The sequence below is a fragment of the Aptenodytes forsteri genome, unplaced genomic scaffold (genome assembly GCF_000699145.1).
Source record: "Aptenodytes forsteri isolate BGI_AS27 unplaced genomic scaffold, ASM69914v1 Scaffold329, whole genome shotgun sequence".
Classification (NCBI taxonomy): domain Eukaryota; kingdom Metazoa; phylum Chordata; class Aves; order Sphenisciformes; family Spheniscidae; genus Aptenodytes; species Aptenodytes forsteri.
The window spans coordinates 152,137-178,233 of record NW_008796200.1 but is presented as its reverse complement, the minus strand read 5'-3'; the positions used below and the strand labels follow the sequence as shown (position 1 = coordinate 178,233).

At 40.0% G+C, this 26,097-nt stretch overlaps 1 protein-coding gene across 1 annotated transcript in view; it reads left to right on the top strand.

Moving 5' to 3' along the window:
* The window catches only part of PTDSS2 (phosphatidylserine synthase 2), a 57,284-nt gene that overhangs the window by 12,046 nt on the left and 19,141 nt on the right, over positions 1-26,097 (top strand). Inside the window, exons 2-4 of the mRNA XM_009288156.2 lie at positions 10,221-10,322; positions 16,717-16,799; positions 24,101-24,168. Coding sequence (XP_009286431.2) covers positions 10,221-10,322; positions 16,717-16,799; positions 24,101-24,168 — 253 coding nt within the window. The remainder of the gene's footprint in view (positions 1-10,220; positions 10,323-16,716; positions 16,800-24,100; positions 24,169-26,097) is intronic.

The window sequence follows — 26,097 nt, the reverse complement described above, 5'->3', positions numbered from 1 at the left end:
CGGGGCTCGGGGCTCCGCCGGCGGCGGCCATTCCTCCGTCGCCTTTGGCGAGCCGCCCCGCTTGTCAGTGCGGGCAGCGCAGCTCCGCAGGGCTGTTCGGAGTGGCTAAGGAAATGGGGTGTCGGGCGGGGGACCCCGGGAGGGAGAAGGAAAAGTAGAAGTTACCGCGCGTTATCTGCCATTTACGTTGCTCCTGCTTCACTGCAACAGATACCGGTGCTAAAATTGAGAAACCGTAAGCTGTGTCTAAAGATGTTTTTCCTGGTGTTGTGGTACTATTAATTATTGTTTTCTGGCAATTTAACAGTGATTTAGGACTGACTTTTGGTAGTGGCACCTCCTTTCTCAATCCTGGTCATAAACTCTCTAGCAACCTGTATCCTTACTGCTAACCAAGGTGGCTTGTCTCACCAGGTGAGCGCTTGGGAGGTGTCCTCTGGCACTTCGGGAGCCCACAGTCTGTGGGCAAACTTGAATGCTTGGTTCTGGCTGTTTTATCAGCATCGTTTACACGAATTCCACCTATTTTTTTCCCCCCTCCCTCAGTCTTGGAAGAGGCTTTTTCTGTCCATGTTGTTTCCTGTAATCCTGCTAGAAGGCTAAAGTTGTTATGCTTAAGTTCTGGTCAGGTATTTCGTATGGGTTTGTGGCATGCTCAGTCCAGAAAATCCGTGCAGAAAACCATGACTGTGTTAGGCCAGATGGGACAAATCAGTTTTTGTTAAATTCAGTCCTCACAGGAAGAGATGTGTCCGTACCTAGAAAAGTGCTTCTAAATCCTGTCTTTGCTGGAGTTCCAGAAATCCACTTCAGCACACATGTGTGTACACCCATACTTTTTCTGTGTGTGTTAAATGCACGTCCTTCTTGATTGAGGAAACCAAGCTGACATTCAAGTCCCTTGTTTGGAATATGAGCTGAGGGCAATATGATTTGGCTCGAGTTTGACATTAGCAGTAGAAGGGGGAGGGCGCTTGGCTCTCATCCTGCCAATCTGGGCGGCAGTGGAGCTGGGGGTGTTGATCTTGATGAAGCCGCCGATTCTAGGTGATATTTCTGCCAGTACAAACTGCAAGGAGACACTTAGATGCTGCTGGATCACAGGGCGGTCTCTGCAGAAGCCTGACACATGCAAGTGTAGTCAAGGGACATTGTCATCTTGAGGGCAAGAGGAACTTTCTTGGAGAGCACGTTAGCATTGCCTCATGGAGGCTGAGTGAGCGATTGAACAACTGGATCCTGCGGAGGTCTGCAGAGTAGTGCCATCTTATAAATGGAAAATGGGTAAAACTGTCAGTTTCTTACTGTCTAGTTAAGGTGGCTCTTGCTAGGTGTTTTGTGATGCCTTAAAAACACCTAATGCCGGTTTTATTGTGTAATCTCACCTTGTTGCACCTTTTTCCTGGGGTAGGGCCAGCATGCAGTCTGCTGCTGGTATAGGATTGTCATCCTAAAGTAAAGGCTGTAACTGCAGTTAATTTGTCCATCTGAATTGTTCTTTTGGAAGTCCAAATGTGCCACCATTCTTTAAGGAGCTTCCCTTCTGTCGGCTAGTCCCTTCCAGGAGGGTACTGCGGACAAGCGTGTTGTTGAATTCCTCCTTAACTTACATATTTATTTTATTTTATTTTCCCTAGTAGTGTATGTCACTTGCACTGGCAGCCAGGAGTTTAAATGCTTGTAAAAGTTTCAAGGTTTTTCCTACTGTTACTTTTGGCCTGTGCATGACAGCACTGAGCGTGTTAGCCTATCCTTTGGTACTGACTCAGTTCTTACAGTGGCCAAGAATAAAGATTATGCAGGGGAACGATTTTCTTCCTGTGACCCTTGGTACCCTTCTTGCGCTGTGTGTTATGGAGGTGGTCACAGAAAATGGAAATTTAAGAGAGTAGGTGCCCTCTGTCTTTCCCCATGTGGAAAAGTATGGAAAGTACCTTTTCTCCTTGAAGTTCAGAAGCTAGTGGATAAGGTTACCCACGTGGTCTGCTCAGTTTGGAAAAATTCAAGAATTTGGGACTTGTAAACACAGTCAGAAATCATTCTAGAAGTATAGTAGTTCAATTTGCAAAGGTAATTTTACTGCTATAAATGCAATCCTTGGGAAAGGTGGTACTTTCTAGCTGTCTGCCTGCTCTTTTTAAATCTTTTCAAAACTTTGAAAAAGAAGTTGTATGCTGTTTAATACTGCTGTCTTACTCAGTCTTAATAACTTGAAACTGGAAAATACTATATTTTAATTACATTGTTGGAACCTGCTCGGTCAGTACCTTGACAGCTCTTTTTGTCATTGGGAAATGTCAAGGAAAGGAAATGGGAAGAAGCTTTATGAAACAGGTTGGCGGTCTCTGTATCTTTTATCCCTGAACTAATTTCAAAACTTCTATTACTACTAGCAGAGAGCTGGAAATTGTCAGGCCTGTCTGGCAAGCCGCTGTTCTAGGCAAACATGTTCACTGTTGTTTCCAGTACCTTTGATTGTTTCTTGCCTGTCTGCTTACAGAATTAGCTTTCTGAATACAAACAAAGGACCTCTTTGTGGCTGAGATTGTGACTTTTATTTTTTGTACAGTGTGAAGCACAGTACATCTGATATTTTTACTGAGCTAGCATGGAAAAAACACTGGGTTGGTTTGTTTTGTTTGTTTTTTTTAAATATCCCCACATAGAGCTTTCTACAACATCTCTGTGGCTTCGTTTCTGTAACCTGCAGAAGAGCAAGTGCTGATGTGTCTTACAGGTTTTTGCTACTGGGACTTTGCTCTCTACCAGAAAAGGTGAATCCAGTAGAAGCTGGGATTTTGTTACCTGTGTGCAGTAACCGTGACAGTTGCCTAACAATACTTGAAGCTGGAAAAAGAGGAGCTGGGTGTCTTTCTGTGGAGGAGCAAAAAAGCTCAGTGAAATAGTATAATTGATTTATCTCCACCATGTCATAAATGTAGAGGTGTGCAGCAACTTTTTTGAAGAGAAGAGGAAACGTTCCTCTGCCTCCTAGTAGCCAGTGAAAGGCGGCAGAAGGTGGTGTGGTGTTGAGTCTTTTCATGCCAGCCCAGCCCGATCTTGGATTACCAGTTTGGGATCATCTAGTTAGATATTGTGTATGTTTTTCTCCTAAAATTTCTGTGTTACCCCTGATTTCTGTATATATTTCATAGCTTGTATTTAACCAAAGCATACCTTCCAGGAAGGCTTCCAATCTTGATTTTAAGATGTTGGGAGGTGCCAGATACATCTTTGCCACCACATTACGTTGTGACTTTATGGTACTAAGCCTTACTTCAATTTGAATTTAATTATCTTTAATGCCCTCTGTTGGTTATTGATGTGTTTTTATCTCTCACACTAAATAATTCTATATTGCCGTCATGTGGATATGATGTTAGTTACTAAGGTCATAGTGTGGCAGCAGATATCTGTGGAACTCAGGAAGTTTGAAAAAGAGGGAAAAAAAAAAGGCAAAAGAAGAAAAAAAAAAAAGGAAATGGTAGGTAGAAGACTCTATGGGCTAATACAGCTTTCATAGGAATTAATTCAGCCTGTTTGGTGCAAAAAGCATAGAAATTGCAGCTGAGGAAAAGGTAGCCTGTAGATGCCTCCGCCGGGTGTTTCTCTCGTTTTATTCAGTATTGTGAGAAATCTTTCCTGATGGCCAGCACAGGGACATTTCTTTGGAAACGAGGATATGTGTGTGCAAACCAGCCATTTTTGGAAATACAGGATTGGTATTCAACACAAAGTATTACTTGGCCATTCCTTGCACGTTGTTCTTATCTCTAAAAGACTAACCTTACAGCAGCATGAGATTTTTAAAAAGTCTGTCTGGAGGAAGAGATGACGATTTATCTGAAAGAGAGATTAGAGAGATAGAAGATCTGCAAATTGGCAGGAACCTTTTTCTGTACCCTCTTGTGAGGGTTGGCTGCAGCACTTCCAAGGCAGCATTCCTCAAGCTTGTTGGGAACTTAACATTTGTTGGATTTTTTTAATACTATAAAAGCTTGCCGTTTTAAAGCGGGCCATGGTGATGATCTGTATTTGCTGATCCACTCTTCTGATTCTCTGCCTGGTCAGAATTGACCAAGTTTAGGCATGTTGCTTTACTTGAGCAGAGAAAACTTGCATCAGGCTACAGATGTGTCGCTCAGCCTGTGCTTTTTCAGTGTTTAAGTATGCCCTGGCAGTGTTGCTAGAACATCCAGGAGGTAGTTGTGCAATCCGACTAAGTTGCGTGAGTCGGCTGGGTATATTAACTCTTGTCGCAGATGAAGGTAGCTGTCCCCTGAGAATTGTGTTACTAGAATGTCATCACCCTTTCCTGAAAGGAAGGGATTGCATAGTTCCTTCAAGTGAGCTAGAAGTGTAGAAGAAATATCTTCATGCAGAGACCTTGTGAGAGTTTAATGCCCCACCTGGGGCCTTAAGCCTAGGCCGACTAGGCCTAGTATTCTCTGTATCAGTTTCTTTTTTGTAAACACGCTCCAGAAGTTTTAAGGAGAATGGGGGGAAAGCTTGGGTGGGAGTCAGCCTGGGGTACCGAGGGGGAGTGCAAAGACAGGCCCCCACTACCACAAGCAATACAAGTGAGTTTTCACTGTCTGGTGAAATCAAAGGCTCCGCACGCCAGGAGCGCGCAGGACTAGTTTCACCCTGGGGAAATCCCTTTGCTTATAATGGTGTATCCTGTGCACAGAAAGAGTTTGTGAGTGCGCACTGGGATGGTAGGAGTTCTCTACAGAGAGCTTCTTCCATGCTGGTATTTGAACTCTGGCTCGTCAGAGCGCTGTCATAGGACTTGAATTCTACAGCAGTTTAAAAAACAAATCATCAGCTCCGTGTTCTTATGCAGTTAAATCTGGCATAAGGGCACCTTCCTCCCATTCCCGTTTGTTGCCGTTTTTTTGAAAGACCTGCTTAAAGTGTGTGTTATCTCTAATGCAAAGTCACGCTGTCTCAGTGGAACTGTTTTAAACTAACACCTGAAACAAAGATTTCAACAGGTTTAAACATATAAAAATGTTCAATATTTAAAATAGATAATTTTGGGAACTTTGATTAACTTGTGAACTCTGTAGAACTGATGAATGGAAACTTTGGCTTTTCTCTCTTCTCATTCAAAGGAAAATAACTAATTTGCTGAAGCTTTGCTTTTTAATCCAGTGTTCTGGTTTCTCTTTGGAGGTATGTGTTACTGTACTTCTCTTACTGAGTGATCGTTTTATGAGAGGTACCAACTTACGGCAAGGAAAATGAATGTTGCTATTTTGGAGTGTCACAAGTATGTACAGAAATTTAATCAGTGTTGTGTACCTTTATAGATGTGCTGAAGACTTGTTACTGGTCTAAGAATAGGTACTTTTTTATTATCTCTCAGAGTTTAAACAGATTTTAAAACGCAGCCTAGAGCTTAAAACCAACAGCCACACTTCTGTTGCATTACAGGTGTAGATGCTTGGAGCTTTCAGGCAGTGTCACGTACAAAGTGCATACTTTGGTTTGGTTGCCACTGATTACTTTTTTGTGATCTAGGTGGATGAGAGAGATCTCATGTCACAAGCTGGCAGTTAACCTCTTATTTTTGAAATGTTGAGGCTGGACCGCTTGCTTTGGCCCTGCGCAACATGAATGTCTCAGTCTCACATCTCTAATTTTGGACGTATTATCAAGATTATGACCAAGGTTGAATTTGTGTTGCAGGTTTCAAAAACCTCTCTATATCCAAACAGGATTGTTTCCCTGTTAATTACGATTTTGATTTTGAATGTCAAAATATTGGTCAGTTTTAAATTGTTATTAATTTTTGTTGTATTTTCCTGTATCTTATTCTTCACAATAACTTAAACACTATACTGCTGTTGAAGTAATAGATTTGTTGTACTGTCTATTTGTCCTATTTTCTTAGAATTCCCAGCGTGTGTCAGATGATGTGTTGGTATATGGAGGGTAGAGAGCTTTGACATTTGTTCATCTTTTAAAATCTCTTTCAGAAATGCTTTTATGACTTCACCATTATTTGGAATAAAGACAAAAACTTATTTCTTTGTGAAAAAGTTGATGATAGGCTAAGATGGGATTAGTTGTTTTTGTTGACAGATTCTTTCTCTAGCAGTAGCTATTAATGTAACTTTTTAAACCAAAGAGGCAAACCGTACTGGCTGGGGGTTGGTGTTTTTTTTTTCTAAGAGGCAAACCGTACTGGCTGTTCTTTGGAATTTTGTTTCCCTTAGAGAACTGACAAAAAGATTAATAAATAAATCCTCTGCATGGTGTTCTCAATTATTGTTATTGTTTTTAATGTAGTTATTGCATCATTGATGACAAATAAGAACACTAATGCAAAACAATGGATGATAAGGGCGTAGTCCCATTCACTTAAGCTGATTTTAGTTTGTGCTGGAGATTGAATGAGGTCATCGACTGCCCGCTCTGCTGGGGTATTACTCCCTCCTTTCTGTCCAGGGAGCTGATCTGTCCGAATCTCCCCCAAAAAAGAGATACTTAAAAATTTTCCTTAGGTCATTTTTGTCATATACTTTATTTGGAAAATAAAAGCTCTGATAGTAATTTCCTTGAAAAAACCTACAGTTGCTAAATGTGACCAAAGAATGAATTACTGTGAAAAAGAGAAGTTAGAATCGAACTTAATCCCATTCACTGGAAAAGCCCCCACTTTGTAAGCTGCAGTGCCGGAGAGGTGTAGTGAGTGATGCTGCCTGTTGGACTGCCTATGTTGCTCTCACTTGGTGTTTAAGTTAGCAGGGCAAGTATTTTTATAAAAACAAAACTTGAATTATTTCACTTAAATGCCCCAGTGTTTAAATGGGGAAAGAGCTAGATGTAAGATACAGAAAGACAGAAAAATGCTAGTGCAGAAAAATAAGCTACTTAATGTTCCAGCTTTTCAGTAGTTTGGGATTTGTTGTGAATTCTCTTTGACCTTCCTGGCCTTACGTATTTTTGTATGCATATACTTTTAGGCACTGCTTTCTCAGATTTTTTTGACATAAAACCTCCTAGAACTGGCTTTAGTCTGTACCCCCCTTGCTTCTGCTGTATTGCCCAAACTCCCGTATAATTCCAAGGGGAAGATACCCGCTCTGCTTAGCTTAGCTCTTTTCAGTCTCCACAGACTCCAGGCTAGGAGAACATAAGCCTTTCTGCATAATTCCTGTAATGCTTACCTTGCTGGGGATGTTCTTAGCTGTGTTGTCCTGCTCTTGCTGTATTATTTTAAAGTGTACCTGGAGATGAAAATAATCCCTCTTTAGGCAGTTTAATTAATCCCGACTTCACTCGTACAAGTACTTCTGTATGCTATTCATTTTTCTGGCTACTGTAACTGCTTCACGTTTTGTCTTGTTCCATATGACTGTGGATTTCTATTTCTTTTTTTTAACTCTCAAGCTGTGGAAAGATACGGTGTGTATCTATGTTTGCTTGCCCTTTCTTTTTGTGCTCTGACAGGTAGGTTTGCATGATGCTCTGCTACCTCTAGCAGCTGCCATCACTTTGTCACTACTTACAACTTTCTGGTTAGAGCTGCCAACTTGCTCTTTCCAGAAGACAAACCAATCTAGACAGTCTTTCGTCCTGGCTTCTGGGTTTCATGCTAGACTGACAATACGTTTATGTGACTGACCATCTTGAAAACTTGCTACAAGAGAATCTGGCTTCAGTTGGAAATGAAAACTGAGCTAAAAGGAAAATGATGGGATATATAGCCTCTTGTTTCTCATTAAACAGGGGAGCTTGTTGAGTTTCAAGTTGATAGTTGCGGCACCAAAAATAAACCGAAAGCAGGGTGCGTGAAGCTCTCAAATACTGACCGTTTACTTTGCTACAAACTCCCCACAGGGATGAATGAAACTAGACCATTGTTGTTCTAGTAGAGGAGTTTCTAAATGTGTTTATCTGAATGAGGACATGCTAATACTGATTTTTTGGCAATTTACACGACACTCAATGCATTGAAAAAGTAATTGACTTCATATAGGTGTTCAGACGGTGAAATGGTAAGATGGAAGGCAGCGTTTCTAGATTTATCTTAGTAGCCTCTTAGATATTAGTTTCAAAAAAGTAAACAATAAAACAAGGCATAAAATATGATGCATAGCCTTGCAGTTAATGTAACCTTTTTCTATGATCAAAATATAGGTTGTTTTTATATTAATTATATACATATATAAATGCAGCGAACAAGGCCATGGTCTGATTTAAGTGAATTAGAGCATTTAATTCAGTCCCCTGCTGTACTGCCTCCTTTGAGAGGACTGTATTAGTTTTTTAAACTACTGTAGGTTACAAAATAGGCACCGAGTCACGTGGCTGTTAAATGAATGTTAAGTATGTGATGTCTGAATCACCTGTTATTTGGCATCCTGGGAGGCAAGTCAAAGGGAAAATGCATCTGTTGAGCAGGAAGCTTGCTGCTGCAAAGCCTTGGCATATTTTTTTTTTTTACATGTTGATTCCTTGCTAATTTTGAAAATACTCGTGGGTCTTTCTCTCCCCCGCCCCCCGGAGCTGGTTAGTCTGTGTCCTCTGGACTGCGAGGAAGGATAGTGTTAAATGCCGAACACCTTTTTATCAGTGGCAGAAGAGGATTGCATCTGCTTATGAGGTATTGCATGTGTTTTCCAGTGGGATTAAAAGGATTCTGTGAGAAGTGGCTGTGGTTTGGATTAGGATGAAATTGTAGTTCAAAATAACGCTTACCTTAACTTTCAGAGCAATTTTAGGGAGATAACCGGGTTTGATGTTTAAAGGTAAGTCAGTGGACTTAGTAGAAATCCTTGGTGATCTCCGGTTTATCATGCGCTGTGCAACTTGAATATATACAAACTTTGGTCTTCTGGCATAAAATGGAAATGTAATGCTAGCTTCTATTACAATATAATATAAAAAGAAAATGTAAAAAGAGCCAGTATGTACAAATACTTGTCACATACAGTCATTTTCATTCACAGTTTTTCTGTTCTGTAAGCTTGATGCTTTATACCTGTGTTATTTTAATCGTTTGTATTGAGATGTTGTGTAGTCCTCTAAAACAGAACTCATGTCTTTGTGATTTGATCTTAAATGGCCAGACTTCCCATGCTTCCGAGCTGAGGTCAGATAAGTTTTCCACTGAAAACAATAAATGGCTTCTCATTAGGAAAGTAGTTTCCATCTTTAAATTAAAAAAAAAAATGCAGGCAGTGCAATGTAAGAATATTACATATGTCGTGCTCAGTAGGTGTATGTGTGTGCATATGGACTAGGTGCGGTAAGTTCTCTTCTTAACTCCTGGGTCTGGCTGTGTGTACTTAGCTCTTTTTTCTTTCACACATAAGTGCTTTACCAAAATCAGTATAAGCAAACGGACTCTTATGCATGGGGACGTGAGAACTTGTGACTCCATGTACACTAGCAACGTTCTGCCTGTACAGTATATTACACCAGCAAGGTTGCACATTTTAACAGTGCAGAAGAACAACCACCAAGCTTTACTGTGGAGCTTTGCTGAGACGGTTGTTCCAGCAGAAACCCCTTGTGTAGAGGTGGCTGCATATAGTTCTGTGGGCACAAACCTCTAGCCATCAGCCTGTACCTGCTCTTCAGATCTAAGATGAAAGGAAACTGTAAGAATTACTGGAAATAAGGCATCTAGAGGCAGCATCATAATTCTTACAATTGCAACTGTTCTTATTCAGAGATTTTTTTTTTTTTAAATGACTAGTTTTTTGTAATGTGTAATTCCCATGTCTGGAGTGAATTCCCTTCTGTTTAGTCTTAAGAGTCTGTTCAGTCTGCTGCAGTTTTTATTAATAGATTTTGAAATAGAGCTGTGCAGCAGCCCTGTCAAGTATATACCTGACAGACCAGGAGAGAAATCTGGAGGTTTTTAGCTCTAAGTGTTAGCACAGTTGGTGCTAATTTTTTTTTCAAGTTGCTGTTGTTCACTTGGCAAGTGTTCGTCCAAATCTTTCTTAATTCAAAGCACTGGGGGGAAAATGAGTAAGACCTGTTCTAGGGGCAGGCTTCTGTTGCATGCTAGTGCACAATGGACTGATAACTAAATTTAGTGCCATTGTAAATTCTGTTTTCTGTGCTGTACAATACATAAAACTTCTTTAGTATTATTGACCGCTGTCTATATATTAGACTTACTGAGGCTTCACTGACAGGTGAAGATACAAGTTCTTCTGCTTCCTGATGTCAGTTTTCTCTCTTCTAAATTTTAGGAGAGCTCATACCTTAACAGTATTGTTCATCCTCACGTGTGCGCTGGGCTACGTAACGTTGCTTGAAGAAACACCACAAGATACAGCCTACAATACAAAGAGGTAAATATTTGAGAAAGTGTTTCTATAAGTTGTATATTAGAAAAGGGTAGCTGGATGAAGAAGTTACTGTACACGCTTTTACCTTGTGGATAAGCTGTCTCAAATGACCTTTGCATTAACTTGTTTAAATGCCCGAACCCTTAGAAAGTGACAAAACCAAGCATAAGTCTATAAGCTCCTTTGATGCTGGTCATTGAATTTAATTTCCAATCAGTTTAGTGTCACTCACTGTCATACCTGGTGGCTGCCGTGTGTGTGTGATTTAAAACAAAATGCGAAACTCTTTCTAAAGCCTCAAAGTACTGGCTGTGTTTCTTTGGCAATGATTCTGCCTCTTTTTCTTAAAATAACCTAATGTTCTAAATTACGTGAGTGGTGACTAAATTTTTCTGACTTAAGTGCTTTTTGTAAAATTATGTTTGAGATTTCAATACAGATCATTATTTGTTGTTGAAAATTAACATGAGAACTTGTAGCCCAAAGGGAAACTCTTGGAAAATAATTGAGATGAGTCTTACATGTGTGGTCCATTTCTACTGTAATTTAAACTGATTAAATGTAGTTGAATTTCTCCTCTTTTTAAAGAAAAACGGTAGGGAATAAAAAGGGGGAAGAAAAGTGGTCTTTTAAAAATCTAAGTATATTTTAAAAATTAAGGGGGTGCTTACAGACTGTAAAGCATCCTTGCTATAAGCATGAAAATAATTCTGTTTTCTACCAGTCTGGTTTCTTAAATATAGTGCTATTTTTTCCCTTTCCTATTAAAGGGTTTCTTCCTATTTTTTACATTTTTTTAAAGTGACTCAGGATATAGTATTCATTGTCAGGGAGATGCAGGAATTAGGGTATTTCCTGAGATAATCTTGGTTGTTATTCTGCCAGTTACACAATTGGTGTAGCTAATGTAATTTACACTCACACATCTGCCAGCTGAGAGTTTGTATTTTTATGTGTGGGGGTGAAATGGAACAAGTTGGAACACAGTGCCCTGTCTGGAGCTGGGAAAACTTCTGCAGGGCTTTGGTGTGAACAAATGCCATTTTATTCCCAGTTATAATGAGTGAGTCTAGGGAACGGATGGAGGCCTGACATCCTCTGGAATGGCAGTTCAAAATAAAGGGGAAAAGCTGAAAGAGAAGTGATGACACATCGTTAGGGAGTAATACAGATCTAAGGTGACTCAGTGGAATATCTTATTATTGAGATTAGAGCCTTTACTGCTTTAATAAAAACAAAACCAGAGAAGATTAATCAGTAGATTAACCTTTCTTTCATGAAATAGAAGTTGCTTTCTGCATATTCAGTGCAGGGAATAATGTGTCTAGTCGTTAAAATCAATTTAACAGCATCATACCAGGCAATGAGTAGTGAATGTTCTTTGATCACTTCTGCATCTCTGCTTGTGGAATACTGCCTGCAAGCTCTAGATGCAAAAATACTTGAAAAGCAGCATCCTGAGAATTGTATACGGTCTTCCAAATATTGGGTTTTGCTACTGGTTTTGAAGGATACATTTCTATTTCCACTCATGCTGCACCCTTATGCTATTGCCATAGTCATTCAAGCTACATGTCGAATTCTGAGTAGTTAACTCTGCCAAATCATTACTTTTTCCAAGCTAAAGACCAATGCAGACATAATGCACGAGTCCTGTGGGCCTTTCGTAAGCTTTAGCTCTGTTGCCTTGGCCCTGATTTACAGAACGGATGGAAGCGTCTGTGTTGTTCAGCACACTCCTTATGCTGAGTCAATTTTCGTGAACTCCTGTCTGGTCTCAATTAAATTTCTTTTCTAAGGTCTTTGAGGTAAGTGCTATGCCAAGTTTAGCACCATGACACATGAAGGACTCCAGCTCAATTCATGTTCCAGCTGTTGTTCTTGCCTTCTTTAGTATCCATGTGCCTGCTGCTCTCTTATATTTCATTGTTCCTGACCAATTTTATGTGGCTCTTTAAGTGTATATTTGAACAAAAAGAGGCATTTCAGAGCAGGAGTAAGATGGTCACAACATGCATAAGTATATCCATATTGCCAATTTTCACAGATTTTTTTTTTTTCCCCCTTCCATAATTTAAAATACCTTACCCTACCCTGAGATCTTTTTTAGTCTTTAACGTAGAGCTGTTGTATGTTTTGATCTAAAATTTTGGCCTGCATGAGGCTGTCGCTGTGTGCACATATTTCATGGGAACGCTTGCCTGCTTAATGAACAGAAGTAGTTTTATTACCAATGAACAGTGTCTCTAGCTGTCATGCTTTTTTATTTCCGACTGCTGCACAATGACAGTGGAGCAGTGTTTCAGTGCTTAGGTGCAAAGTCTAAATACGTGCTTGCAAACCCTTAAACCTCCTTTGTTTTCAAGCTCTTGCTGAGACGTGCCAGAGTGCCTGTGAACTGCATTAGGTGCTTAGAGCAGAACATTAAATTGAAGCAAAGTATACAAATTACTGTGCTAGCAGCTGTTGCTGTGTCTCCTAGACTAGCTAAAGCAATAGGAAGTCATCTGAGGCTCCCATCTTCTCCCCTATAAAGTGCTTCATCCAGTCATTTACAGAAGCGGCTGTGGGCAGGGTGAGTGGCTGGATTCATGCAATAAGTCATCAGGAGAAATGATGGACAGAAAACAAGTTAGAGCATGAACCTATGACATCATGAGGTGTGGTATCTATAGCTGAGATTTATATTTGCATCTTTATATGCTGATATTTGGGTGCCATTTTCCTTCCTGCAACATGTTAGGGCAATTAAAGGAGGAATTTTTGTTTTTTTAAGTTAAGGTTTATAGAAATGTTTTATATGTAAATCTAGTCAAAGTTCATTAGGATCATACACGCAGATATTGATGTCATGATGTGATCAGATTGCCTCTTGTAAAGACAGTTGAAAATTTACTTTGTTAGCCAAAGAGATGATGTGCTGCAAAACCTGTCTGATCGATGAGGCTTTTTATTCACACAGTTCCTACAGCATTCAAAGCAGCCTTGAAGTAGTCCATCCTGTCTGACAACTGTCAACTTCTCTCCGTTAAGCACCCAGGAGGAGCTGACAGGACTGAGCTCCAGCTATGAGGGTAGCTAAACAAATATTCAGCGACCTCATTTGCATACAATGGACGTGGAAGAAATCCACATCTCCCAAATACTTTGAATGCTGAACAGGGGCTCTTGGGGAAAAAAAGTTAATTTTTTTCAATATAAAAAAAACACATTCAGGTTTACAAAAATCCTGTATGCATCAGGGTTATACATTGGATTTCAAGCCATGAAACAGTGCCTTTCTACACTAGTTTTTGGCAATAACTGAACTGATCACTGCTCAGCCATGGTAACAAATCTAGCTGTATGTTTATTTGCATGTTGATGATCTCCAACTCCTGTCGCTGAACACCCACAGAGAAAACAAGGTAGCAAGGAGTCTAGACCTCCATCTGCCAGTCTACCAGTTCTTCAGCTTGTGATACCACTGAGGGGATTGTACCAGTCGTGCTACTGTAGATACAGACAGAGAAGGGACAGGGAGTGGGAGCTGACTCGTTAAAAGCCTAGAGAACAAAGGATGATATATAGATATTCATAGACAAGCTTCATTGTCTTGTGTCTCTGAATCGACTCTTAAAATAACACAAACAATAGCTTGTTTGTACTAAGGAAACTGTTGCCATGTTCTCCCTTTCTTATTTGGTTAAGTGCTAAAATTATTTTTGTAGGCACGCTTTACTATTTAGTGTCTTCCTGATCTGCTGCTCAAGAAAATGCATTAGCTCAAGAAAATACATTAGCCATGTCCCTCCAGGCTGCCTGCAGGGGTAGTTTGAAGAAACTCCCCCTCAAATCCTAGAGAAGTTCTTACCTCAAGCCATCATAAGCCAGCAGGCCAAGCTGCTGGTTAGGCTTTGAAAGCTTCATAAGGAGGCAGTATGATGATGTTAAGGGGAGAAATGTAGTTACCACAGGAAAAAAAAAAAGATAATGGAGCGGGCATGGTTATTATGCAAATTTGTGATTTTCTTCAAAACTTCCCATGGTGAACTTCAAGTAAAATAATACAGCTGAAACACCACCTTATTTCAGTGCAGCTGCTGCATCTGCTGTTTGGCTGAGAGTGGATTTTAGAAGAAGGAACATAACTGTAAGTTCCTCTGGTGATTTAGATTCAGGTCATCTCCAGCTTTGGGAAAATTACCCTCACAAGGCCTAAAACAATGATCTTGGACATCTTGGTTCATGGCTGAGCATAATGATAGTGAACAGAGATGTGTATCGTTACATGATACAGGATGCAGACTATTCTGTGTAAATGTAAATTTGTAGTCCTGGTATTTCCAAATACAGACTAGTGACTCAAAATGCAGAATATTCTCATTTTTTGAGATCAGTGAAAACTTTTTTGGCATCTTCATCTTTGAAAATGATGATGGAACTATCTATTTGCTGTTTCATTCGGCAGCTAATTCTTTTGTGCTTCCCAGTGTCATAAAGCAAGCAAAATAACTGAGTTCCATCTGTTAAGTAAAACCCATTTTTATTTTCAGGAAGCACAAACTTTTTATACTCCGAGGTGAATGTCACAAAATAGCTTTCACAAATCCTTTTGTTTTCTATTTTGAAAGAAGTTTTTGAAATGTTTAAAGTATGAATAGTCTACTGTCGCTTCTGGTATGTAACATTTTTGCAATAAAAGCAAAATTATTAGGTATTTTCTCTGGCTCCTGCAAACAGAGCCATTTTATTTACAGTCAAGAGTTGCCTCATTTACTGCAAACATGGCCTACGCTTATCCTGCAGTGTAGCAAGGTATTTCTCAATTAACTGTCTCTTCAGCCAGCTCTTAAGCAGGTAATATGAGAAAGCATGAAAGTTCTATTGGGACTTCAGATGTAGAAAAAAGAGCATTTTTGGATTGCATTATGCTGTTCCATCCATTAAAGGAACATGTCCAAGTATAGACCATGGGGTCTTGTCTTCATGAAAAACAAGTGGTGACCCCTGAAAAAGAAACGCCGTTTTGTGCACGCAAGATGTTTAAAATCTCAATTACTTAAAATCTCAGGAGAATTTTAAGTTGATGTTAGGTACTTTGAAATTAAATGCCAGACCTCTCCCACCTAACTCACATCTCAGTCTCTCCAGGTCTGTCCTGCATACTAAAGGAGTGGTGTTCCTGACGGTAAGGGTCAGGCATTCAGATATGGGTATTTGCACTTTCTCATTTTTCTTTTACTTGCAAAACAAAACTTTATTGAAAAACATACTGCGTGTAATTAGTGGGTTTCAAATCCTGGATCTTGAATGTTGCTTGCTTAGTTTGCTGTTTGATCAGTAAGGATCTCTTCCTGGAGCCTTCTGGATGCCCTTAAGGGTTCAGTTCCACATTGGCTTAAGCTGACAGTTTAGCCTTAACTGGGGCCTGCTGTGTTCCTTCCTTGTGAGAGCGGTGAGCTGAGCCAACTGAACAGGAGTTGGTTTTTTTCCTAGGTTAGTTTTCAGCCGGATCAGTCCTTGCACCATCTCATTCTGGTAACGTGCAGAAATGCTGCCTCCTGGAAGGAGGCAGACGGCAGGACTGTGGCAGTCCTTATTTGGGTCTTACCTTGCTGAGGATGAGAAAACTCTGCAGGTCTGGGCTTAGGGTATTGGGGTGAGGTTGTGGGTCTTTGGCATACTTGGGCCCATGGTCTGGTAGCTGTTACTTTTCTTTAATGTCTCTGTTGTGTTCTGTTAGGCTCTATATTATAGTTCCGGCTTTTGAAATAGCACCAGTGCTGGTTTGGTCTTATAAGGTCCTCCTTGTCTTTAGTTGACTAAGAAAATGTTTTGGAGTAATGACAAGTTCATTCTCAAATTTCACTGAAATTTTACTGGAGCAATGAGAAGCTCTCTAACATGAGGGCTTTCTCACTGCTAAATTTTAAGTGTCTTTCTGACAAAGTGGGCATAAAAGCTTCTCAAAGACATAGGGAAGCGTTTGACTTATTGTGCATCTCATGATCATCTGCAGGCTAAGGCTCATCATGTGGATCAAGGAACTGCTCTTTTTGTTTTGTTTTTGCTGGATGAGTTCTCAGCCAGATCAGGCTCCTCGCCTGGCTGGCTGGCTACTAGTAAATGACAGCAAAATGGAAGGAATGGAAGCATGCAGTTAGTGGGGAGGAAGGGAGGAGGATGGATGGGTAAACTTTGGGGTTTGAGACAGTCTGTCATGACACCACGCTTAAAAGTATAGGAATTTATACCCGTTTCCCTGAAATATAATCTCCAAAAGGCATCTATTTATGATTGGCATGTTTAGTAGTTAAGAAACAGACCAGACATTTTTTACATCAAAGAATATAATTTACAATTTCATTAGGAAGATGATGCAATATAGACAGTTTGTTCTTTTTTTCACTTTCAGAGGTATTGTTGCCAGTATTTTGGTTTTCTTATGTTTTGGAGTTACACAAGCTAAAGATGGACCATTTTCAAGACCTCATCCAGGTAATTTAAGTTGCTTAAGTCACTCAAATATTTCTCATAAATTGCATGGTTTATGGTGAACATAAATATTTGTGTTACTTGTAGAGAAGGTAAGTCCTAATTTAAATAATAATAACATAGGTTCATTAACACTGCACACTTATCACGTAGCCTCGCAGCTTCCACCCAGCCTCCAGACAGCATAGTGATCCTTCTGTGCTTTCAATCCACGTGTAGCATATGATTTTAAAATTTTTTTTATCTCCCTGTTTTGGCTTCCTGTTGTTAGTAAAAAGCTTTGTGTGAACTGCCAGATTCTTGAAACCTTAACTTCCCTTGTTTATCCCTTTTTTTTTCCCCCTCCTTTCTGTAATGGGACTGCACTTCTGACCATGTATCCGGTTGCTGGAGCACTACGCTCCCTTTGCTGCATGTCCATTATCCACAATAACAGGTAGATTAGAAACCCTTGATTACGATTTTAAAGATTTCTAGTAAGGCTGTGAGTCTTGAAAGCATTTGAAAGAACAACACAAAACCTCTTCCATGTAGCGTTATATCAGGTGAAGTATGAAAATATTTTAATATCTTTGATCTTTTGCCTATTTTTAGATGTGAATCATTGAGAAAGAATTAAGGGAATTTATATAGGCTTACATATTATTCCTAAAATCATTAGGCTCTCCTACAGTCAAATAAAGCTTTAAGTATTTCTTATGCCAAAAATGTAACCTTCCAGTTTAGGAATGCTATTCTATATGAGAAACAGCAGATATGTTAAAAACCTTGATAAAGCAAATGTTGTTCTAGAGCAATGCCCACAGCACACCTCTGCGAACTTAAGGTTTTATTCAGAAGTTTGCACTTCTGAGGTCTTATTAAATAGCAGTTTTTAGTCTTTCCTTCCTGTTACAGTTAATTCTGGTTCCTCCTATAAGACAAATTACTCCTTTTAAGGACAGCAGTGGTATTTGAGCGCTTTCAGTTTTAGAACATTCAGTGGTGCTGTCTGGGATGGAAGTCGTTTTTATTCCCTGGAACGAAGTAGTACAAATCGGATGGGGAAAGTCCAAAGGTCAGAGATCTCTACAGCAAACTTGTAGCGTAGACTGAGCCAACATCTACCACCTCTGTATGCTACTGTTTTGGAAACAGCAGTTACTGGGCTGAAGCTGAATTTCAGCAGAATCAAATTGTCCATGAACAGGGTGATTGAAGAAGCTCCCATGTATTCAGTCATTTCAAATACTGAGTGTATACATGTCATCTTTTGTCTTAACTTCACCTTTCCTCTAGCTTGTTTGATGGGATGATCTTCTGAAGAGTGGTTTTCAGGGGCTATAGCAGTTCGCTAGGATAACGGATACTTCCACGATCACAGCAAGACGTCTGGGTGCCTGTTTAAAGGAGAATGGCAGTCTTTCTCCGTATCTCTTCTGCGGGAAGGCTCTTGCAGGCAGCAGAGGGCATGGCATTGCAGCCCCGTGAGATTCAGCGTCAGCTCTCCAGTTACAGAGGGGTGTATTAGGAAGTTCCCGTCAGGCAGTCGAGTCTCTGACCTTAGCTTGGTGGTGCTGTTCCAGGAGAAAGATCTCACCTCAAAGGAACTGGCAGCGCAGGCCGCTGGTGTGCGCTGCTTCCATTTATAGGGCAGAAGGAAGCCTTTGGGTCAGTCAGGTCACTGCGATCACATACAGCCGCATCAGATCTGTTACATGAACTCTTCGAGCTGTATCTTAAAAGAAGCTAGGTTTCGTGACCTGCTTCTGTCAGGTGATTTTTGGAGCCCTATTATTCAGTATGTGTGTACCTATTTATGACCAGCTCAGAGATGTTTTATATTTTTGTCTGGTTTTTGTGCCTAATGTTGTTGTTCTGTTTAAATAGCTCTTCTTACTCGGTGTTTATCCACCTGATTGATTTATACACAGCTCACGCATGCCAACTCACCATTGGTTTTGCTAAAGCAAACAGATTTTGCTAAAGCAACAAGTTTTGCTTTTAGTCTCCCCCCTCAATATAAGTCTGCTTTCATCCTAACATTTTGGTAGTTATTCTCTTTGTGTGTTTTGAGTTTTCTTCTTTGAAAATGGCTGTCCAGAACTGTGTAGGATATTGCAGATGTGAGAGCACTTATGTTTTTTGTGATAGTGTTAATGCTTCCCAATCTCTCTCTGGCAGTACCTTGATGGCCGTCTTTATATTGCATGTGCTTTTTTCATGGCTGTATTACAGTGACGGCTGAGTGACTGGCAAATAATACCGAATCCTTCTGTTTCAGCTGATGAGCTAACATGAAAACTTACTGGTTCCTAAGTGTGAAACTGTGTTATGACCTCTTCTATTACTCTAGTCCTTTGAGATCATCTGATTTTCTCTTTGCTGTCCCTGCCTTCCCTGCTGCTGCTGTTTGTGCTTTGTGTTATTAACCTACTTTTCACTAAGGCCATTAATGAAACTGATCTTAGCCACCAGGGTGGTGGTGGTTTGGTTTTTTTTTTTTTTTGCCTTCCTTTCAGTATTACCAGCAATGTCAGCTTTAGCCAATGGCTCATCCAGCTTTACCATTTTTCTACTGATTTCACCCTCCCCCCCATTTTCTCCAGTTTAGCTAATAATTTGCTACATGGACCTATACCAGTTGCCTTACTGTAACTCAGAAATGTAGGACTATCATGAAAATAAGTATGTATGACTGTTTTAGGCAAGGCTTCTTTACAAACTTACCCTGCTTTTTATCCCATTTTCCATTTCCTTCCTGTAAACTGTTGGCTTCAAGGCCCCCATTTGGTTCCATCCGAACCTTCTAGCAAAGGAGGAACGCTGCCGTAACCCCATGGAACAATATTTTACAGGGGACAAATCTTAAACTCTGCTTGAGGGTCCATTTATTGGTGGGTGAACACCCAAATTTGGGGAGTGTAATGCGTTTCATGATAAAATTAATCATGGATAAAGTCAGCATCAGTATGCTGACTTTTTAGTATTTGCTAATAAAAGATGCTCTTCATTCTTACTGTCAACTCCTTTTATGGAGCCTTGAACATGCTAATGGCCTGGTGTTGCAAGAGTTCAATGATCCTTTATTGTCTTTGTCAAGATAACATGCCCACACTGTAATTTTAAAGAAATTTTCTGTGACAGTTATTAATGCCCTAAGAAATAGCTTTTAATATTCCCAACCTTTGCCAACAGTTATTTTGACTTAATACATCATGCGTGACAACACAAGCTGTTTGGAGAGTAAACTGTGAAGTTCTTAACTAACCCGTAGGCTAGAGGGCTGAAGTAGCTAGAAATGAGCAGGCAAGAACTGGATCTCTTCTATCCCTGAGTAGAAGGCACAGGCAGAACAGGCCACTGATGAAACTGGATGAAGCAGCTGGTTGCCCTGTAATTGTGCAAAGAAGAAATCCTTTCATTAGAACTTTATCCAGGGAATAGTATGTGATCTGCCCCTTTCTGACAACTCCTTTAACAGTTCAGGAATCTGGATACTCACCACTGGTTTTGCATAAATGTATTGGACTGTTGGGATAGTGATACTAATTGGCTGCTTTTTCACGGACTGGGTGGAATAAATGACTCTCTATGTAGGGGTTTGGATAAGCTGAGCTTTTAACTTACATTTTTCTATCTTAACATAGCATTTAATGTGCTCGGGAGTTACATTTAGAAATATAAAATTGCCTACGCAGCGCTAGGACTAGTCTGAAGAACTCGCCTGCCTCTGTTACTCTCTCAGTTGTCCCACCTCCTAGTCAGTGCAACTCTCAGGTCACGGGTGGTGCTTTTGAACCTGAGCTTGCTATGGAAAACCCTGTGCTCTGGAGCAGTAATTTGAGCAGGCATATGCTGGCCCAGGCTCATGTGGCTGCTCAGACCAGACAGTTCTCCCTGCTCAGCGTCCTGTCCAACTTCTGATTAGCGCTTCATAGCTTCCACCCACTTAGCAGCTCTAAGCTAAGTGCCTTGCTTAGGCAAATAACTTAGAATTTTTTTTCTTTACTCATTTAGCCCTTCAGGTGGCATAGGTCAAACTCAAACCTCTGTTGATATATAGAGTTAAGTGGCTGGTTGTGCACTCAGCCAGGCAGCGGTCTCTTGTTAAGTGTTCATCTCGTGTTTGCAAGTCTATCTACAATGGCAAGAGTTTAGTTTTTGAGCATAGTAATCACTAAACTCTCAGGTATGTAAATGATTAGTTGAAGCCTACTTAATCAGGAAGATAGTCCTAATTTGAAGGAGGTTCATGGTCACAAGTGCATTTAAGGAAAATAAATATTAGAGGTATGCCTAAAATAACTTTACAGCTAAAGCTGAGACCGGTCCAGGAAGAGAGAGAGCACAATGTTTGTACAGCTTTGAAAACGTCTTGTTTCTGGTGTATATGTACAGATATAAAGTAGTCTTCAAAACCCCTTGGGTACTTATCTCAGCTGGGGAGAAAGCACACTAAATTATAACTAGATCTTATTTTTTGTATTATGAAGTATTGCTGAGCATATTCAGCAGCTGCAGATCGTCTGTTGCCAGAACCCTATGTATATAGGAGAAGAAAAGCTCAGATAAGGATTTAGATTTTTCTGCTTTCTGAACTATATGTACATCAGTTTCAGCACTAGTCTGCCACATTTATGTTCGTGAGTAGCGTAAAATCTGTCATACAAGGCTTTATAGGTGAGAAAAAACTCATCATTTTTAAGGCTTATAGTCTGAAGGTGATGTTTGAAGGAAACAATGCTCAGTTCTTGTGGGAGAAGTGTATTAATGAAAGGATAAGTCTTCTGCCTTGAACATAGTGTTTACTTTTCAAGGTATGCAGTCATTATAGGAAAGGATAGAAAATACCTTATCAAACACAAGCTGATTTTTTTAAACTTAGAAATACAGTGGTGACTTTTTTTTATCCTGCAGACTTGCATTCGAGAGGCTGAGGTATTTTTCAGCAGCACAGTGGTGTGGGTTTGGGGAGAGGTTCCTCTCTTCCAAATAATCCTTTGACCAATGGAGGGTTTTTTTGCTTGTTTGTTTTTCCTAAGCTGCATTCTAGAAAGCCAGGAGGGTGCACGCACACTCTTGGTCAGTCCTTCCAAGTGAAATTTGCCAGTGGATTTGAAAGTTAATCAAATCTGACGGAAGGACAGAAGTCTCGAGTGATGGTTTCTACAACTTTCGTGTAAGGACAGCTGCACAAGAGGCACTAGTTATTGCCTCACCAAGGAGAAGGTAGGCTGAACTCTGCTTTTACTTCTCTCAAGGAGACCAAGGGGCAAAACCACCTCATAATGCATGTTTAGAGGTTGGTTTGTTTGTTTTTTTTTTAAAATGACTGACCCCTAAGAAGACACTTCATCGTATTGCATAATTAAGAAATGACAATTATATTTGTAGACTTTAAGTAAAAATCTTAAAAGTTCCAAATTTCCAGTGAAAGCTGTTACAGAGCTCTGAACTTCCTGTTATCCAGGCCACACCTGCCTTTTTATTTTTCCTTCTTTTTTTCCCTGGAAGTGTAAAGTAGGCCATTTTGATGAAATTAATTTAGCAGTTTTCCTGAAAAAAGGTCACACCTTCTCACATTTCAGTCTATTTTAATGATGGTGTCAGAAGCAGGCTGTTAGAGACTTATTTTAAAAATGTGGATTTTTTTTTTTTTTTTTTTTTGTTTTGCTACTTGAGGCTGAATTGGGCAAAGACGACATTTGTTTTTATTTCAGGGGGCAAACAAGCCTCTGGGAAGCTCTGCAACACCATGGCTAGTTGATTTCAGGTTCTGAGCTGATAAATGAGCATGTTTGCAAGCCTGGAGTTTATGTTTAGTTCTTGCATTATTTATGTCATGGTCCTGCTTTTAAGCATTAACATACCTAAGTTGCCTTGGAGTTAATAAAGATAAATACCCAAATCAGGCCTGAAGGTTCTTGGTTTTTTCACTTCATGGCAAACCATGTTCATGCAGGTAGAATAGCTTGCTGTCTCCACTCAACCATATGAATGACTGTCTCGATTCCTCTTTGCCCCAATCCAATTCTATCACCTAGATGTAACCATGAAAGGAGAGCTCTGTTTTATAAGTGTAAACAGGAAACACCTGAAGGAAAGTCTATTAAAATCATTCCAGAGTGATTAGTATGTGACATTACTGAGGGATTTAAATATCCACTTGGAATGAGTCAAGTTTTGCTGAATTACCTTGTGTAAATTTTTGGATGTGGTTAGGAAAAAATGCTGGAGCACTCTGTACGCATACTGGCTCTGCACTAACCTGCTTCCTCTCGTATAGGAGTTGACAAAAACGCTGGATGAGATTTCAGAGCCCAGAAATCACTTTACGGAATAGAGGCCAAACCAGTCTCTGGGTGGAGTAGGATGAATTAGGGGCATGAATGCAGCCCATGGACCACAAAGCTTGTACCCAGGACAGTCATTACCTGAGGACTGAGTCTTTCAGAAGGACTGAGAGGACAGTGGTGGAGCTGGAAGTGTACAAATACTTTAATTTGCGTACCCTTTAGATTCAGGTGTTCCTTTAGTGTGACAAGAGCTGTAATCACACATCTTGGGAGTGAAAAACAACTGCAGACTCTGAAGCAACTGAGTTTTGCATGATGTTTCTCTTATTATGAAGAGTATCAGATAATCTCATAGGTCTTGCATCTAGCACCTGCTAAACCTGCTACTTTTTTTTTTTTTAATTTAATTCCTAGTAAAAGTGAAAATATCTTTGGTATTTGGACATGCTTTCCGCCCCTTGAGGGCAGAAACCTTGTCTTCAGGGAAAAAGGTGGGCTTACAGAAGTAAAAGCAGTGGTTCCTCCTGCCGGTCTTAGTCTTGTCTGTTTTAGCAGTACATAGGCAGAAGTTGGCAAAGCGCGTTAGCCATGATAGGGCTGGGAAAACCAAAGTTGGACAGGTCAGGTTACATGAGATTGTGGAGAAAGAGATTAGATTAGTTCAGGAAAGATATAGTTCTCTTCCACAGACTGCTAGAAAGCGTTGCAAGTGGCGTGTATCATTCCTTCTAATTCTTAAATATTTAGTTCATTGGGTTGAAGTGTTCTTATGGATCCTGGTCCATTCTCACAGATCCAGGTCATTGCCTGAGCAATTCTGGCAAACGTACATGGCAGCCAGTCTGGTAGTTAAAGAGCCTTTCTGGTTGTACTCTTTAGGAAGGATGGTGAACGCTTTACTTGAATGCTGGACTTTCTTGGTGGGAGCATCTCTTCTTGAAATGTTTAGTTATATTACAGTAAATGAATAATTGACTGCTGTTTTGCTTGAAAGCTTGCTAACATCCCGTTTATCTGTTTCTTTAGCTTACTGGAGGTTTTGGCTGTGTGTCAGCGTTGTGTATGAGCTCTTCCTCATCTTTATACTCTTTCAGGTAAGTAACTTAGACCTCTAGTTAGTAAATGCCAGTTTAACGTGGATATAACATCCTTTGTGGTGTTCTTTAGGATTCTTGCTGACTGCAGGAGATGCTCTTCATTTTTGTGAAATCAAATCATTGTGCTATTTAATGAGACTTCCCAGGTTGATGAAAAATTATAATATTATAAAAATATTTCACCTTGTCTAACCTCCAGTTAGTCTCTGCCTAGGTTGGACACCACAGTGAAGTGTTCTTAAATGAGTTGATAAGAAATCAGAGTTCTTGTTTAGATCAAACGATCAGGAATTGGTGCTTCTGGTGTTTTAGTCTCTGCTCTGCTGGACTTGATGTGACTTGCTGGAGTTGTGTACCAGCTGTTAGTTTCTTAGATCCTACAGATTGCAGAGTGAATTCATCTTGTTTAATCTTTTGAAATACTTTTTACCTTGGCTTATAAGTGCTTTGAACTTTTTTTTTCCCAATAAACTAAAACTTCATATACGACTTTGTGTAGTGGCAGCAAACTGAAGATGATGTTTTTTCTAGAAAGACATACTATTGGTACTTCCAAATGAAGCACGTTATTTTTTTACCATATTCTCGTCCTTTAGTAAACCGAGAATTTTCCCCTGGCTTTTACAATTCTATGACTTCTCAGAAATGCAGCAGTTGAGGTAAAATATTTTGAGATAAGCAAGAACAGTAAACCTGACGCTATTAACAAAGTTATTGTGTGCCTATATGTATACTTACACCACTGCAAATTAAGTTTGAGTGCCAAGAAAGAGCTCGAGATTTTGAAGGAGATTCACCTTTCCTCAGTTATGCAATCCAATGATTGCAGTCATCTCCTCAGGCAACAGCATGATTTGAAACCAAAAGCAAGTGTAGAGATATTAAACCATGAGAGCTAACTGTCCTGTTCAGTCAGACAGCTGGCTACTTTTCAGATTTAGATTCCAATTAGAGTCCCCAACTGTTCATTTTCAGATAGGTCCTTCTTGCTGACATCTTAGTAATGTTTGGTGCTCTGTATTTTAAAAGGGTTGTGCAAGTACCATCACATACTCATCAGGTAGCTTTAAAAAATCATTTTAGATGAGAGGAGTATGAGGAACATGTTTTTTAAAAGAAACAACGACGTTTTGCCTCTAGAGGCCAAGTGAGCTTGAAGAAGTGGGGCTGGAATTCAGAGGTGTCAGGATCTGTCTTCTGTTGGAGTAGGGCATTTGCTTTGCAAACAAGTTTTTAATATTGATCAAACCCTTTCCAGCTAATCAAAGATTTCCTTTGGCTCCAGCTTTTCTTGTTCTGCTTGGCTTTCCTGGAGCCTCCCCAAAAGTCAGTGCCAAGCTCTCTTCAGAACACAAAAGTGTCCTTTTTTGTTTGTTTGTTTGCCTGGCTTGTTTCAGTGGGCAGCTGGAAAGTGTCCGCAGTAGATCAGTGAACAACAATGTGAGTTTGTCCCATTGACATAACTTGGGGGTTCAGTGTAAACCCTTATGCAGGGCCCTAATGTCTCATTAGGGTTTCTTTCAGGCTGCCTGTCCTGCTTGGAGGGAGTGGAGTTCTGACCCTTTCACAGGCATGAACAGGTCTGTCTTGCCTTTTTTGTTGTTATTCCTCACCGCTGAGGAATACTTACTCAGTTCCAATTTATTCTTATGTTCTTACTGTTTCATGTCACCCCGTTTTTTTTTCCAGGCATCCTTGTAAATGATACTCCTGACTAGCTGCAGTCAGACTGAATAATACGTTTCATTTTAGTAGATAGTACTGTTGTAGTTCTGAATTCTAATAGAAAAGCCTGGAATTGCTGTGCTTTCCTCTGGCGGTATGTTACTAGCCATTTAGTTGATAAGGACACTCACTAGCTGTTGCTCAGCCCTTTACTAAAAATACATTATTACTTTGCACAAGTTTAAGGTTAAAATTATGCTG